The following is a 15,226-nucleotide window of genomic DNA, read 5'->3' on the forward strand; positions in this document are numbered from 1 at the left end:
AGCTGGTGTAGCAAGGATGGTGGGAGTTACCCCAGACACCTCATTGGCCACTCCTGCTCAGCCCCCTTTCCTGGAGCGTCCTCATCTCACTGGCCCCTAAGCCTTCGTGGTGTCCTGGAGCTTAGTGTCTGGGCTTCTCCCCTTCTCTCTCTGTGCCACTCCCTCGGTGAGTTCATTGAGTCTCATGGCTTTAAATATCACCTACGTGCCAACAACGTGAAAACTCACTACCTCTGGCCAGGACCTCTCCTGTGAACCCTGGCCTCAGGTCCATACCCAGCCCATGACATTGTCCCAGGAAGTCCCACAGGCATCTCTAACTGAATATGTCTGATATTGAGCCCCAGTCTCAACCTGTTGTTCCCCCATGGGCTCGGCCCCTTGGCACCATCCTTGCCTCCTTCCTTTGTCTCGAAATCCACATTCAGCCTTTCAGAAAATCCTGTGTGCGGTGCCCTGGAAATATTTTCAACATTGATCCTATTTCACCCCCTTCACTGCTACCACTCTGGTTCAAGCTGTCATCACCTCCTGCCTAAATTATAGCAACAGAGTTTTAACTCTTCTGTCGGCTTCTGCCCTGGTCCGATTTCAGTCCCTCATGAACACAACAGCCAGAGCCTGTTCAAAAGTGAGATGGTGTCTGTCAATCAGAGCAAACCCCCAAATTCTCGCTGCAACCCACAGGGTCCTTGAGGCTCTCCACACTTGCTCTTCCTTTGCCCTTCCTTGCTCACTCTCTTCTTGTCTTACGGGGCTCAGTCCTATTCCTCAGATATTCCAGGCATGCTCCCAACCCAGGACCTTTGCACTTGCTGTTTGTTCTTTCTTTCTTTCTTTTTTTTTTTTTTGAGACAGAGTTTTGCTCTTGTTGTCCAGGCTGGAGTGCAATGGCATGGTCTCAGCTCACCGCAACCTTCACCTCCTGGGTTCAAATGATTTTCCTGCCTCAGCCTCCTGAGTAGCTGGGAATACAGGCATGCACCACCACGCCTGGCTAAATTTTTTGGTATTTTTAGTAGAGATGGGGTTTCTCCATGTTGGTCAGGCTGGTCTCGAACTCCCAACCTCAGGTGATCTGCCCACCTTGGCCTCCCAAAGTGCTGAGATTACAGGCACCCGCCACCACGCCTGGCCACTGTTCATTCTTGATCCCATCCCTACTCTAGAATTCCCCATCCCCCGTCCCTACTTGATTTTTTTCCCCATAGGGCTTATCTTAGCCTACATGTTATATCATTCACCTGCTGGTTTCATTTTTTGCAGACTGCAAGTAGCCTGAGGGCCATAACCTCAGTACCTCAAAGAGGGCCTGGCATACAGGGGGGCCCACTCCAGAAAGATCTGTGGAGTGTGTGAATTGCTCACACTTACAAGTGAAGGAAGACGCTACATCTGTTTCATGGACCTTGTGACTTCATAGGAAATTTAAGGGGCCCCAGCGTTGTGCGTTCCTGGTGTGGCTCAGGTTGGTCCAGTTCCTCATTCTGCAGAGGTCTTGGGTTTAGGAATACTCCGGAAGGCATGGATTGTGCCCTGTCCAGCTCACACCTCTGCTTTTCCAGGAAGAATTAATTTAGGGCTGGGCATGGTGGCTCACACCTATAATCGCAGCACTTCGGGAGGCTGAGGTGGGCAGATCACCTGAGGTCAGGAATTCGAGACCAACCTGGTCAACATGGCAAAATCCCGTCTCTACTAAAAATACAAAAATTAGCCAGATGTGGTGGCGGGTGCCTGTAATCCCAGCTACTCAGGAGGCTGAGGCAGGAGAATTGCTTGAACCCAGGAGGCAGAGGTTGCAGTGAGCCAAGATTGCACCACTGCACTCCAGCCTGGGTGACAGAGCAAGATTCCGTCTCAAAAAAAAAGAAAAAAAAAAGAATTAATTGAGGAGCTATTTGGGAACCTGGAAAACAAGCCCCAAGTCCCTTAGGAGATGCTCTACATGGGTTGGAATCTGCTTTTTGGGGAGAAAGAAGAGTTGCTTGACTGCTCCTTCCCTCTCCTTTCACTTCCGTCCCTATCCTGAAATCTGTTCCCTGCCCCATGGCCCATGCCCCATCAGTGGCCACCCCTGCTGCTGTCAGCTCTGTCTCCCAAACATCTCCTTCCTTCTCACCATCACCATGGCTACACTCTGGTTGCCCCCCCCTCCCCCATCCTGGGCTCCCTGCCTCTGTTTCCAACCGTCACTACCACAGCAGCCAGGCCGATGTGTCTAAATCGGTCATTCCCATCACACTTAGAATGAGAGCTGAGGTCTCCCCCTGGTCCCAGGCCCACATGACTGGGTTCCTCTGCTGTCTCCGCTGTAGGACCCCACTCCACCCCTGCACTGGGCTCCTGCAAGACCAGCTACCCCTCTGATCCTCAAACATGATGCTCTGTGCCTGCTTTAAGGACTTTGCTCTTGCTATTCTCTCCATCAGCTACTCTCTTCCCCAGAAATCTTCTTACCTGGTTCCCTTTCTTTACTCAGAGAAACTCTGGGACCACCTTATCTAAGTGACATGCCCTCGGGACCCACTGGCCCCTCCCCCATCACTCTCCACTCTCCAACCCCTCCCAGACCACTCAGAAACTATCTCAGCTGGGGCCGGGTGTGGTGGCTCACGCCTGTAATCCCAGCACTTTGGCAGGCTGAGGCAGGCGGATCACCTGAGGCCAGGAGTTTAAGACCAGCCAGGCTAACATGGTGAAACCCCGTCTTTACTAAAAATACAAAAAAATTAGCCAGGCATGGTGGCGCACGCATGTAATCCCAGCTACTCGGGAGGCTGAGGCAGGAGAATCGCTTGAACCCGGGAAGCAGAGGTTTGGCATTACTTGCACTCCAGCCTGGATGAAAGAGCAAGATACTCCATCCCAAAAACAGCAACAACAACAACAACAAAACTATCTCAGGGTGCAGAGGGCAGGGACAGGGTGTTTCACACTTGTTTATTACTTGTTTCTTACACTAGGATGTAACCTTCACGAAGGCACTGGCCCTCTTTATTTGGTTCACTCTTGGATCCCCAGGACTGACAATAGTGCTGGCACTCAGCGAGTGCTTAGTAAATATCTCTCGAGTGAATGAATGAATGAATTGGCTCTGGTGCCACCTTCTCTAGGGAACTCTTATGGAAGGACGTCCTCTGATCTGGATTAGGGGACAGGTTCCCTCAGCACCGCACGATTCCTTCTATTCCAGCATGCAGCATAAACATTAGGTCTGCAGGTCTCCCTCCAGATGGCTAGCCCTCAGGGAGAGGAGCTGCTTCTGCCCCCTCACAGCCTCCCCTGCGGCAGATGAGCGGTGCAGACGGGTTTGACAGACCTTAACTAGGAGTGGACTCAGGCCCTGTCCACCCCAGGTGCAGCTCAGCCCGCCTCCTTCAGCCTAAGCTCTGCCCACCTCTGGGAGCCACCTGCCTACTTCTGGTGAATGGGGGCCCAGCTGTTTTCCTCTGGAAGCCTGTTGCTTGCATTGATCTCGGGGCATTAGACCATGATTTACTTGAGTGTTCACATATTCACCCACCCAGTCACTTCATTGCTCAGTCATCAAAGTGCTTTTTTGGGTCAAATTCCCTGCCATGGCCTTTTCTGGGTGCTTGGGGTGCAGAAATGAATGGGACATAGCTCTGCCTTCAAGAAGCTCATAGTCTCTTGGGGATCCCGAGTGTGAACCAGTGACATTGCAGCAAAGTGTGGTCGGGGTTGAATTGTAGACACATGCAGGGTGCCAGGGAGGCCCCAGAGGAGCTTCTGAATCAGAAGCGGGGGTAGGGGCTGGGGGCAGGGGATCCTTCTAGAAAAATCATCCCCATCTTCCAGCTTCTCTCAAGATCCAGGTTAGAACTTCGTAGAGAATGATAGAAACTCGCGTCTTCCAGCTTTAAAGAATTATTTTTGTTGTCCGGCCCAGGACTAGCATTTTATAGACCAGCGGTCAGCGAACTATACCAAATGAAGCCTGCTGCCTGGTTGTGTAAATCAAGTTAAGTTTCACTGTAACACAGCCACACATATGCCTCCATATTGTCAGTGGCCACAAAAGCAGAGTTGGGTAAATGGGACAGAGATTGCATGGCCCACAAAGCCTAAAATATTCAACATCTGATTCTTTACAGAAAAAGTTTGCCGACCCCTGTTACAGGTGTTGAAAAAATATTGTTGGATTAAGTCAACTCAAATCAGACCTTCAGAATCCTGTCGTTGCCAATCTGAGTCCAAGTCTTTTGTCCAGGGACACCAAAATGAACCAAATACTCTATGCTCTATGTATGCTCTTCTTTCTTAAAAACAAGGAAATGGAGGCATTGAGTTGTTAGGAATTGCCACTGAAGAATCCTCTAACTCTTCTTAACAAAAAGCATTCATTGAGCTGTTATAAGGGCAGCAATGAATGAGACAAGTTTCCTGCCCCCAGGCACTTACTGCCTAGCAGATAAAGCATGACATCATTCGAGCTCCACCTGGTGAGCCTTGTGCTCCGGGAGTGTGGCTCCCAGTGTGGAGCTTGGCTTTGCCTGCTGGCTTCCCCCTTCTACATTCAGGCCTCACCTCTGCCACGCTGTGTCTCCCAAGTTGAGCTGTTTTTCCAAGGGCCCTCCCTGCCAGGCTGTACTCTTCTTGGGGGCAGGCCCTCATCCATCTTGGCCTCCCCAGCACGGAGCACAGGATCCAGCACACAGAAGGAGCTCAACCCACGTTTACCGCACAGCTGGGCTCCTGCAGCCCCACCCCAGACACAGTCGCAGGTAACAGGTAACCACAACCAAATGGCCTTTTAGGAATTCCAGTTAAGAGCAACGTCTTGAAGGAATTCATAAAAGGAAATGAAGAGCAGGGTATGATATTTTTTCCTTTAAAAAAAAGAATCTAAAAATTGCATCGTGTTCCCTCCCTCTTTCTTCCCAGCTGCCTGGCTGACTTTACATTCCACGGGCTTTTCAATGAAACCAGATTCCAGGCTGACCTGAGAGCTGGGCTTGATGTGAGAAGTAATTATTGAAAGAGACAGGGGCAATCTATATAATAAAATGCCTCCTACATGCTTCATAAAAGTGATCTGAGGGCAATGGCAATCCTTGTGCTGTTGGGAAGGGGAGGTGGCAGGGCCTGGAGCAGAGGCGGGGTTGCTCCTGGGAGGAGAGCAAACCTCCTTCCAAAGAGATGGCCTGAGAACCTTCGGCTTTGCTGTCCCAGGCCTCAAGGACTCTCAGCCCCTCTCTTGGAAATCCCTTTCTCAGGGAATAGGTAGCCTTGTTAGTTTTTGCTGATACTTGAGACATTTCCTTGGAGTCTCAGAATGCTTTCTCTTGATAATATGTCTCAGGTGGATTTAAGATTGCAGCTGTTACATCAGGATTTAACTTTGACTTACTTGACTTGCGGGGGAAGAAAAAAATCTCTCTCTCTTTTTTTTTTTTTTCATTAGAAGTTCCAATCTGGCACTGCCTGGTGGGTTACTTCATCCAATTATTCAAGAAATATTCACTGAGTGCTTATCACATGCCAAGCACTGGGCTGAGAATATAATGGTGAATGCTAGGGTGAGTCCATACCCTAGCAGAGTTGGGAGATGGTTACTCAAATAGCCAAGGACCCTACAGCATGATAAAGTACCGTCCTCTAGGAACTCATGCAGGAAGGACTTCCTGGAGAAGGTGATGTTTTAGCTGAGACCTGGAGGTCGACTGAGTAGGAGTTTGCCAGACAAAGATGGGCAGGGAAGGGCATTGCAGGCAGAGGGAACAGCACATATGAAGGTCTGTACTCCAGAAAGGAGAGAGGCTTAGCTTTTTCCTGCCCTCTGCTGTGATGAGGGCCTCTAGGTAGGCCTGGTTCTTGACTCTGAAGGATGGAAGGGCAGGGCCCACCACCAGGAGGGAGATAAAAACAATCGTGTGCACTCACGGAGGAAATATTCTGCTGTGTCAGCTTCGTAATCTGCATCCTCTGGGAAGTGATCAATTTGCTTGCACAGACCTTTGAAATTCCCTGCAAAACAAGGGGAGAAGGAGCGCATGAAACATCATAGTTTTGGGGGTGCTTAGGGCCCACCTGCCTCTTCCCAACTTCTGGCTCTTTGGAAACTCACTCAGCCCTCTCCCTCACCCCTGAAGGAAGGTTTCGCTTTGTCCGTTTGGACATCTGCCTGGTGAATCACAACACACACACCCGCAGTACTGCAGAGAGGATCTAAAGCCGACGACTTCAAAACGCTGCCTTCTGTCCCTGCACTGAAGCTTCTGAGGATTAGCGGAGGCTTGGCAGCAGTGGAGGTTTGATTCCGAGCTGGGGACTGCCACGCAGGAGGCCGATGAATGCTCCTCAGCCCGTCTCTGTGCCCCAGCATAGCTGGGAGTCACCCTGCATTTTACATGTGAGAAAGTAGCAGATCACTTTCTAAAGGGGACACACCCCGCACTGGTGCTGCCAGATGCTGCCACAGCCCTTTAGAAGAGCCTGCAAAACACTTTCCCATCTGCAATTCCGCACGGAATTCACCAAACCCAGCCGCCAACCGCTCTGAAATACATATGGGGGTGGGGAGGAAGTTGAGCCCCCTGGGGGCTGGACTTTTGGGTTTTGAACTACAACTCATTTTGGTTCCACCACAGGCCTGTGAGGGGGGTATTATCATCCTCATTGTATAGATGAGGAAACTGAGGCTCAGAAAGGCTGAACTATCTGAGCAAGTGCTTGTGGCTAGGAAATGATGGAATCAGGGCTGAAACTAGGGTCTTTTGACTCTAAATGTTTCCTCGGTGCCTGCTGGGAAGGTGAGAACTGGCCTGGGGCAAATCCCAGCACAGTGTCACAGGCAGGTCCTCCCCAGTGTTCACTGATGAGCACGTGAACTCTTGAATGCCCCCTTTCTAAAGACCGATAAGTAGCACAGACTCTACAATCACCAGAGCATCGGCTTCCTGACAGCAGAGACTTTGTTTCATTCACTGTCTTATCTCCAGCACCAGCATAGGCACAGTGAATGTCCTTTAACCTTCTCTGAATGGAAGAAAGATTGGGTGTATGCTGGGGCGTATGCACAGTGGGTAAGATGCAGGTTGCACAGCCAGACTGCCTGGGTCCAGCTGTGCATCACTCAGTGTCCTCACCTGAGAGTGGCGATAACAAGAATTCTTCCCTGGCAGATTGTCGTGGAGGTTCACTGAGCTGATGCATGTTGAGTAGTCAGAACAGTGCCTGACACATTTAGGAAGTCCTTGGGGGCATTGACGTGAGACAGAAATGAAATTTGACTGTGTCCAGCCACCAACATAGTAGCTAGTGTGACCTAATTAATACAGCCCTCAATACATGTTGGCAATGATTTTCTTCTACAGTCCTGAGACTATGTCTTATGAAATAGGGGCAGATTCTAGTATGTGTCATAGATATTAATTAGGAATTTTACGGTATTATTACATATACCTTTTTTTTTTTTTTCCCTGAAATGGAGTCTCACTCTGTCACCCAAGCTTGAGTGCAGTGGTATGATCTCGGCTCACGGCAACCTCCAACTCCCAAGTTCAAGTGATTCTCCTGCGTCAGCCTCCTGAGTAGCCGGGGTTACAGGCACATACCAACATGCCCAGCTAATTTTTGTATTTTAGTAGAGATGGGGTTTCACCATATTGGCCAGGCTGGTCCCCCACTCCTGACTTCAAGTGATCTGCCTGCCTTGGCCTCCCAAAGTGCTGGGATTACAGGCATAATCCACTGTGCCCAGCCTAGACATATATATATATATATGTGTGTGTGTATAAAATAGACCTATATATTAGGTTGGTGCAAAAGCAACTGTGGTTTTTGCCATCAAAAGTAATAGTGAAACCGTAATTACTTTTGCATCAACCTAATAGTACACAGGTATATAGTATACAGGGATACTTACGTACTACATAGGAATATAAGCATTTTAGGAACTTCTGGCTATGATTATATGCTGCATATAATGGAAAAGAGGAATCTCTGTAACTCCCTTTCACACATGAGCTATCCCTGTACCAAATTCACTAACTTTCTTGAGTTCTACAAGAAAAACAATTCCCCAGACCATATCGGGACTTCTGGTCGCTTCACTGAAGCTTGGTAGGGCCACTGAAAATGGTCCCATGGACAGGTGTCTTCTCTGAGTGTTTTGGGTTCCCTGCTTTTTGCTGTCCCCACCCCCATCGTGTCATGGTCCCTCTGCCCTCCTGCATCTTGGGGTGTTAAAAGGAAGCCTTGTCCCCTCCCTAGTACCTTGTTTTCCTAATCCAACCACGCACCCTTCTCTGTGGGAAAAGTCTTCATACCAGCTGCTAAGAGGATAACAAATTCTCCCTATTGTTAAAATTACAAATCAGTGTATTTGAAAAGCACTTTGCGAAGCACTTTCATTTTCTTTCAATTCAATCTGACAAATATTTCAGCAAGCCGGTGCCAGGCATCTTTATAAAGAATCTGTGCAGGAGTGAGGCTCAGAGAGCAGTACTGACATGCCCCGAGGCGTCCCACAAATTGAGGACAGAGCTTAACCCAGCAGGGCCCCAGCTGCATCGTGGTGGGCCACACCCACTCCTGTTCCCCGCAGGAACAGGAGCTCACATTCTACGGGGAGCCTAGTTGCTCCTTGTGTGCAAGCCTGGGCTTCACTCATCCTTGGACCATTGGCTCCTAGCGCAGTGCCTGGCACAGAAGCAGGGTTCAGGAGATGCTAACAGAGAGGCCGTGCGAGATAATCAGTGGCCCAGACCTCTCCTTGAGGCCTGGACCTGGGTATCCAGCTGCCTATTTGACATCTCCTGGTGGAGGTTTTAAAGGCACTGAACATGAACTCCTGATCTTTCCCTCTAGCCTGGCACTCTGGAGGCCCCAGTTAGCTTGGCGAGTGCTTCTCCAGGGCTCCCTTGTGTAAGCCTGAGCCTAGTGGTCAGCGCTGACATCTATCTCTTCCTCCTCCCTGCAGGCTCCATCCATCAGGGCGTCCTGTCTGTGTTAGATCCTCAGTGTCTCAAACTTGCCTGATGTCTCTGAGACAGCACCGCCCACTACCAGGCCACCATCCCTGCTCCCTGGATGGCTGCCGTGGCCTCCCCACTCATCAGTTTGCACCCACTCTTATCCTTCTCTACAGAGCTATGACAGTGATCCTTTGTACATGCAGATCTGATCATGCCACCTCCAGCTCGGAAACACTCCAGCTTCCCAGTGCTGTCGGGGAAAAGCTCAACATCTCTAACAAAGCCTGACCCCCAACCTCCACATCTGGCCTCACCTCCCACCCACCTCCTCCCTCCCTGTGCATCTCTGCCTTCTCTCCTGCCATGCTCTCTCCTACCTCAGGACCGTGGCACATGCATGCTGGTCCTGCTGCCTGAGCTCCCACCACGTCCTCTGTTGCCTCTTTCTCCTAACCTCCTTCTGCCTCCCTGCACTGTGCTACTGGGGTGTCCTCCACTAGCTGGCTAGTGCTGGCTGCTCTGTGTTGGGGGGAGATTTTTTTTTTTTTTTTTTGAGACGGTGTCTTGCTCTGTCACCCAGGCTGGAGTGCAGTGGCACAATCTCGGCTCACTGCAAGCTCCGCCTCCCGGGTTCACGCCATTCTCCTGCCTCAGCCTCCAGAGTAGCTGGAACTACAGGCGCCCGCCACTACGCCCGGCTAATTTTTTTTTTTTTTGTATTTTTTGTAGAGACGGGGTTTCACCGTGGTCTCGATCTCCTGACCTCGTGATCCGCCCGCCTCGGCCTCCCAAAGTGCTGGGATTACAGGCGTGAGCCACCGCGCCCGGCCTAAGGGGGGAGATATTAAAGCCTGTATGATACTAGTGGGAATGTTCTAGTAGAGAGGGAAGAAGGGAGGGGCTGGTGGCAGTGGCTCAGCCTTAGCTTTAGGAAGCTGAGGCAGGAGGATCCCTTGAACCCAGCAGTTCAAGACCAGCCTGGGCAACATAGCAAGACCCTATATCTATAAAAAATAAAAACAAATTAGCCAGATGTGGTGGTATGTGTCTGTGGTCCTAGCTTACTTGGGAGTCTGAGGCAGGAGGATCCCTTGAACCCAGGTGTTCGAGGCTGCAGTGAGCTAGGATAGCACCACTGCACTCCAGTCTGGTGACAGAGCAAGACTCTGTCTTGAAAATAAAATCAAAATAAAAAAGTAAAAGAAAGGCGGACAGAAGGGATGACCTGCAGAGATGGGGGAGCAATACAGGTGCACCGTGCAAGGAGATGAGGCCCAGGACACAGCACAAGGGGGGTGGTGCTGTGCCAGGAGGGACAGCAGAGCTCGTGGGTGCAGTGCTGGGGATGGGCAGACATGGTGGGAGGGTGTAACACTTCTCTTCTGTTGCTTCTATTTTCCCAACGAAATGGGAAGCAGGATCATCAACTGAGAGTGAGGAAGGGTTGGGGACGGGAGGACAGGGGAAGGGAAGCGAGAGTGGGAGACAGTGGACCAGGCTGTGAAGTGTGTGTGTCAGTGGCTTGAAGGTCACTTCTGAGATTCTGTGGTTTTCTCTGGCCACATTTGTGGCGTGGGTGCAGTTAGCTGGAGAGTTGCCTCTAACCAGGAGGAGGTTTGTGAGGTGAGTGCAACAGGGAGAGGGTGGAAAGGGAGGGATTATGAGGATGGATATGGAGTCTAAGCTGGGTAAACAGGGAAATGAGGACCTGAAGGGCAAGTGAGGCAGTGCAAAGGCGGGGGTGGGGGGTGGAGCGGGGAGGGCAGTCAATGCTTTTGAGCCTGGGGTTGGGGTGGGGTCAAAGCATTATTGAAATGGGGGTGCATGGGAGTGAGCTGCAAGGGTGGCACGTGGTAGCCAGAGAGTGGGATGCAAAAGACAGAGAGTGGAGGGGGTGTGGATATTGGAAATGCCAAGGGCAAGGGTAAGACCCCGAATGAGGTGGCTTGGGGCAGGCGGAGGTAGGGATGATCTTCAAGTATGCACTGGAAAGGTCGCACAAATTAATAGATAAGGCAAAACTACAACGTTCGCTGTTATTTTCTATATACATCGAGTATATATTAAGAAACTGCCTACCCGGTTAAAATTTGAAGTGCAAATGATTCATCAAATTATTCTAATAAGCCCCAAATCACCGATTGGTTTTTAGAAATGAGTGGTGTGATCTTTTGATGATGAGGCTGTTATGAGCTAAATGATGGCTTGACTGGACCATGCTTTGACACAGGAAACCACACCAGATGCTCCCCAAGCTTCCCTGTTACAGTAAGGGTCATTCCACCTCGGCGAGTGCAGAATCTTCTCCTAAGTTGTCCTCTACGGTTCGACTAGAGGACCTCTCTGTGCCCAGCAGCCCCAGGAGGTCAGGGCCGGGAATGGGAAGGTAGTGGGAGGCTGTGAGAGGGGTAGACGCTCTCATTGGCAGGGCAGTGGTGTGCGCCCAGCCCAGCCCAGTCCCACCAGTCAGGACCAGTAGGGAGACTCTTCTTCTCTTGCCCCCATCCTTGGGGCGGGCCTTGGAGTTTATAGAACCTGAGAACAGAGCTGAGTCCTTAACCCAGCCTTGGGGAGCGAGGAGAGGAGATGGAGCCTTGGTCCCAGCCCTTCTCTTCTCTCTGCCCCGCCCAATGCAGGAGCTACCCCTTCCCCCAGCCAGCTTCCCTGACATAGTAAGACTGATCGGTACAACAGTATTTCAATATTTAACAACCAGTGAGGCAGCACCGGCACATCAGGTTGGAGTGAAGGGTCACGGCCAGGGACTGGAGGGGCTGATTGCCTGGTTGTGGAATCTGCAAGGATGATAACGGGAGCAGCATTGGAGGCAAAGGCAGTGAGCCAGCTCTCAGCTCCCCAAAGACTGAATGGCGGCGGCCATGAGGGAGTCGGACAGGTAGGCTGGGATGTGTTTCACAGAGGCAGGGAGTTTAGGGAGGAGGCAGGGAAATGGACCGGAAATGTCGATGAGGCCCAGGGAGGCCTGGGATGTGAGCAGTAAAACACTCTCGACAGTGAGAGCTTGCAGGGGCGGTGGTGTCCTTCGGGGAAAGCCAGATTTCCATTAGAGCAAGGACAGAATGGGGGGATTCTGCTGGCACTGTGACCTAAATTCTAGAAGGTGCCATGGCAAGGATTTAGGAGGGCGGGGGAGTTAGAGATCCAGCCAGATCAGAGGACACACAGCCCTGAGGGACAAGTGATGAGTAGGGAGGAGTGATGGGGTAAACTGGGATACAGGTCACTGTGCGATTGGTCCCAACGCCTCTGGTGGCCATGAGGCTGTGAGGCTCAGCTGGAGGAGCACAGGGTCTCCAGGAGCACTTGGAGCTCGGTGGGCCCTGGATTCAGTCTGATTAATAGTGGTGCTGGGGAGAGGTATAGGAGGGGAGGGGGCACTAGCAGCACTCAAGCATTAGTGGTGAAATTTGAACTTCATAGGACATCTACGTCAACAGACATCACTCCAGTAAGGGGAGAGTGGTGAGTGGTGATGAAATGAATGAGATTTCACTTCCCTAAGGCCAGCCTAGGGTTCCATTGTATTTCCTTCTGGTTGGTGGTAATCCACCCCAGGGGTTGTGATGGCTTCAGGCACAGATGGATCCAGGTGCTCCAAAATCTGGAACCTCTCTCCATCTCTGACTTTCCTCCCAACTAGCTTCATTCCTAGGCACCCTCTGTCCCTGTGGTAGAGACTAAGGGCCAAGTACCTGGCACTGGGATGGTAGAGGAAAATCTAATCTCATCTCTGCCTTCCAGGCTCACATTCTAGGGGCAAAGACAGACAGTACAGAACTTACTAGAGTGCAATCCTTCACATACTATATTAGAAGGAGGTATGAGGCCTTATGGCAGCACAATTGTTTAGCTATTTATGTAGCACCAATTGTATGCCACGCTCTGTGCAACTTGCTGAGAACAGAGGGGGAAAAATATACTTTCTGTCCTCAAGGAACTTGCAGTCTATGATGGCAGACAGAAAACACACGCTGTGGTGTAGAGGATGTGTGTGATGACAGAGGAGAGTGGAGCGTGTCTGGGGCACACAGATGGAAGGCGTGTCCAGGCAAGGGAGTGTGTGGGTGACACAGGCCTCCTGAGGAGGAGCAGGTGCCTGAGCTGACACAAAGTGGAGGAGTCAGCCTGATGAAGCAGGGAGGGGTCTGTGTGTGCCCGTGTGTGTGTCTGTGTGTGTGTCTGTCTGTGTGGGTGCATGTGTGTGTGTCTGTGTGTGTGCATGCGTGTGTGTGTCTGTGTGTGCATGGGTGTGTGTGCATGTGTGTGTATGTCTGTGCGTGCATGGGTGTGTGTGTCTGTGCGTGTGTGTCTGTGCATGTGCGTGTGTGTGTGTCTTGTGTGCATGGATGTGTGTGTCTGTGTGTGTACATCAGTGTTTGTGTGCATGTGTGTGTGCATGGGTGTTTGTGTGTCTGTGTGTTCATGGGTGTGTGTGTGTCTGTGTCTGTGTGTACATGGGTGTGTGTGTGCATGGGTGTGTGTGCATGTGTGTGTGTGTGCATGTGTGTTTGTGTGTGTCTGTGTCTGTATGTGGGTAGTTTTGAATGCCTACTGTGTGCTCACTGGGCAGGGTGAGATGAAGTCTGCATATGTGTGTGTGTGCATGTATGTGTCTGTGTGTGCATGTGTCTTTGTGTGTGTCTCTGTGTGTACATGGGTATGTGAGTCTGTGTGCATGGGTGTGTGTGTGTGTCTATGTGTGTGCATGTGTCTGTGTGTGTAGGCGTGATGAGGAAGTGGTGGAGGGTTGAGAAGAGCTTTCTAGCAAGAGCAGTCAGGATAGTGCGGGACATAGGAGGGAACACACTGTCCCTGGGGGTGGGAGAAGGTTTCCCAGAGCAGAGTTGGGAGTAACAGGACTTGAGAGAGGGCCCGAAGCCAGCAGTGTGCGGGCTGGCTCGCCCCTGCTCCGGGGAGCTCATCGCCAGTGTCTTCCCAGCTCTCGTTAGCAGTTTGAAATCAGCCGTGGTAGGTGTATTCACACCATGGGAACCCACGGCAAATGCTACAAACCAAGTTCCCCACCTCCAACCCAGGGAGCTGATTGTTAAACATGTACCAGCACACCACTGGATGAAGGGTGATCCTGTGTGAGGAGTCAGCTGGTACAAAGACGTGACACATTGGTGGGATTGGAGATTTGCAAAAGGACTGGTCCCATCAGAGGGCTGGGTGGGTGAGGGTGAGGGTGAGGGTGGGCGATGGCTGGAGCGGAGTGCAGGGGTCTCACTGCCCGCTGCCCCCTCAGGCATTGGCTTTGAGCTTCCAGAGGAAAGGGGATGCAGGGAAGACTCTCCCACCATGAACCATAAAGGGTTATTCAGCTAAGGGGCTCAACAACCATGACTCTCCATGGAACCTCCATCCCAGAAGAGTGGCAGTGCCCTGCCAACCGCCAGGCTGAGTGAGTTCAGGCCCCGCTGAGGCGGAAAGGCCAAGGGCTGTGCCGTGGGCTGGCACAGCTCTGGCTCCGGGGGTTTACCATGTCAGGCTGGGAATTGCAGCTTGCAGGTATTAAGTAGTTTAAGAGGAGGTTTCATCAGCTTTGTAAAAAGCACATTAATATCTCACACCAACTGCTGTCTTGTTTCTTTAGATACAATAAGCTCCTCATAAACCTGGTCATTAGGGGCTGAACAGACTCTGTTTTATTTTCCACATATTCAAGAGAAGCTGAAAGAGCAGCTCTGGAGCCAGGAGGGGACACGGTGGAGCGAGCTGAGGCGTGGGGAGGAGGCTGTCTGAGTAATTTTTTAAGTGAAGCAAATGAAGGGTTTAGTGGGAGCAGCTTTCTCTGTGTTTTCAACCTTTGCTGCTCCTGGCTTTTTGCTCTCCTGGCAATACCTCCCTGACAGCAGGGATTCGGGAGGCCTCAGGGAGGGTGGGCCATGCCTGGCTTGTTTCTGCCTGGAACCCCAGCCCCCTGGGGCACAGCGCAGCCACCAGCTTCGGTTGGATGGTTTGCAACAACAGAATGTGTGGCATCCTATGAGTTTGATCGTTCTCTCGTTCGTTCATTCTTTCTTTCAGTGGGTAGTTTCTTTCTTTTTTTGTTTTTTGGGAAGGAGGGACGGGAGGAAGAGCTAGGGGTCAAGAAGGGAGAGGGCAGTCTCAGTGGGTAGTTTCGAATGCCTACTGTGTGCTAGGCACTGGGCAGGGTGAGATGAAGTAAGTGGTCTGTCCTGCCTGCCTGCCATGAATTTGCTCCTTCCATTGGCTCTGAGCTCCCACTTCACTGAAGTCCCCAGCACTCAGGAGCTGAC

General features: G+C 51.2%; 1 protein-coding gene across 2 annotated transcripts in view; it reads right to left on the bottom strand.

Moving 5' to 3' along the window:
• Window positions 1-15,226, bottom strand: part of CACNG2 (calcium voltage-gated channel auxiliary subunit gamma 2) — a 141,956-nt gene that overhangs the window by 20,613 nt on the left and 106,117 nt on the right. For both annotated transcript variants that reach the window (XM_063603437.1, XM_003821534.6), the window contains one exon: window positions 5,908-5,991. In XM_063603437.1, the coding sequence (XP_063459507.1) occupies window positions 5,908-5,991 (84 nt within the window). The remainder of the gene's footprint in view (window positions 1-5,907; window positions 5,992-15,226) is intronic.

This window comes from Pan paniscus, chromosome 23 (genome assembly GCF_029289425.2).
Source record: "Pan paniscus chromosome 23, NHGRI_mPanPan1-v2.0_pri, whole genome shotgun sequence".
NCBI lineage: Eukaryota > Metazoa > Chordata > Mammalia > Primates > Hominidae > Pan > Pan paniscus.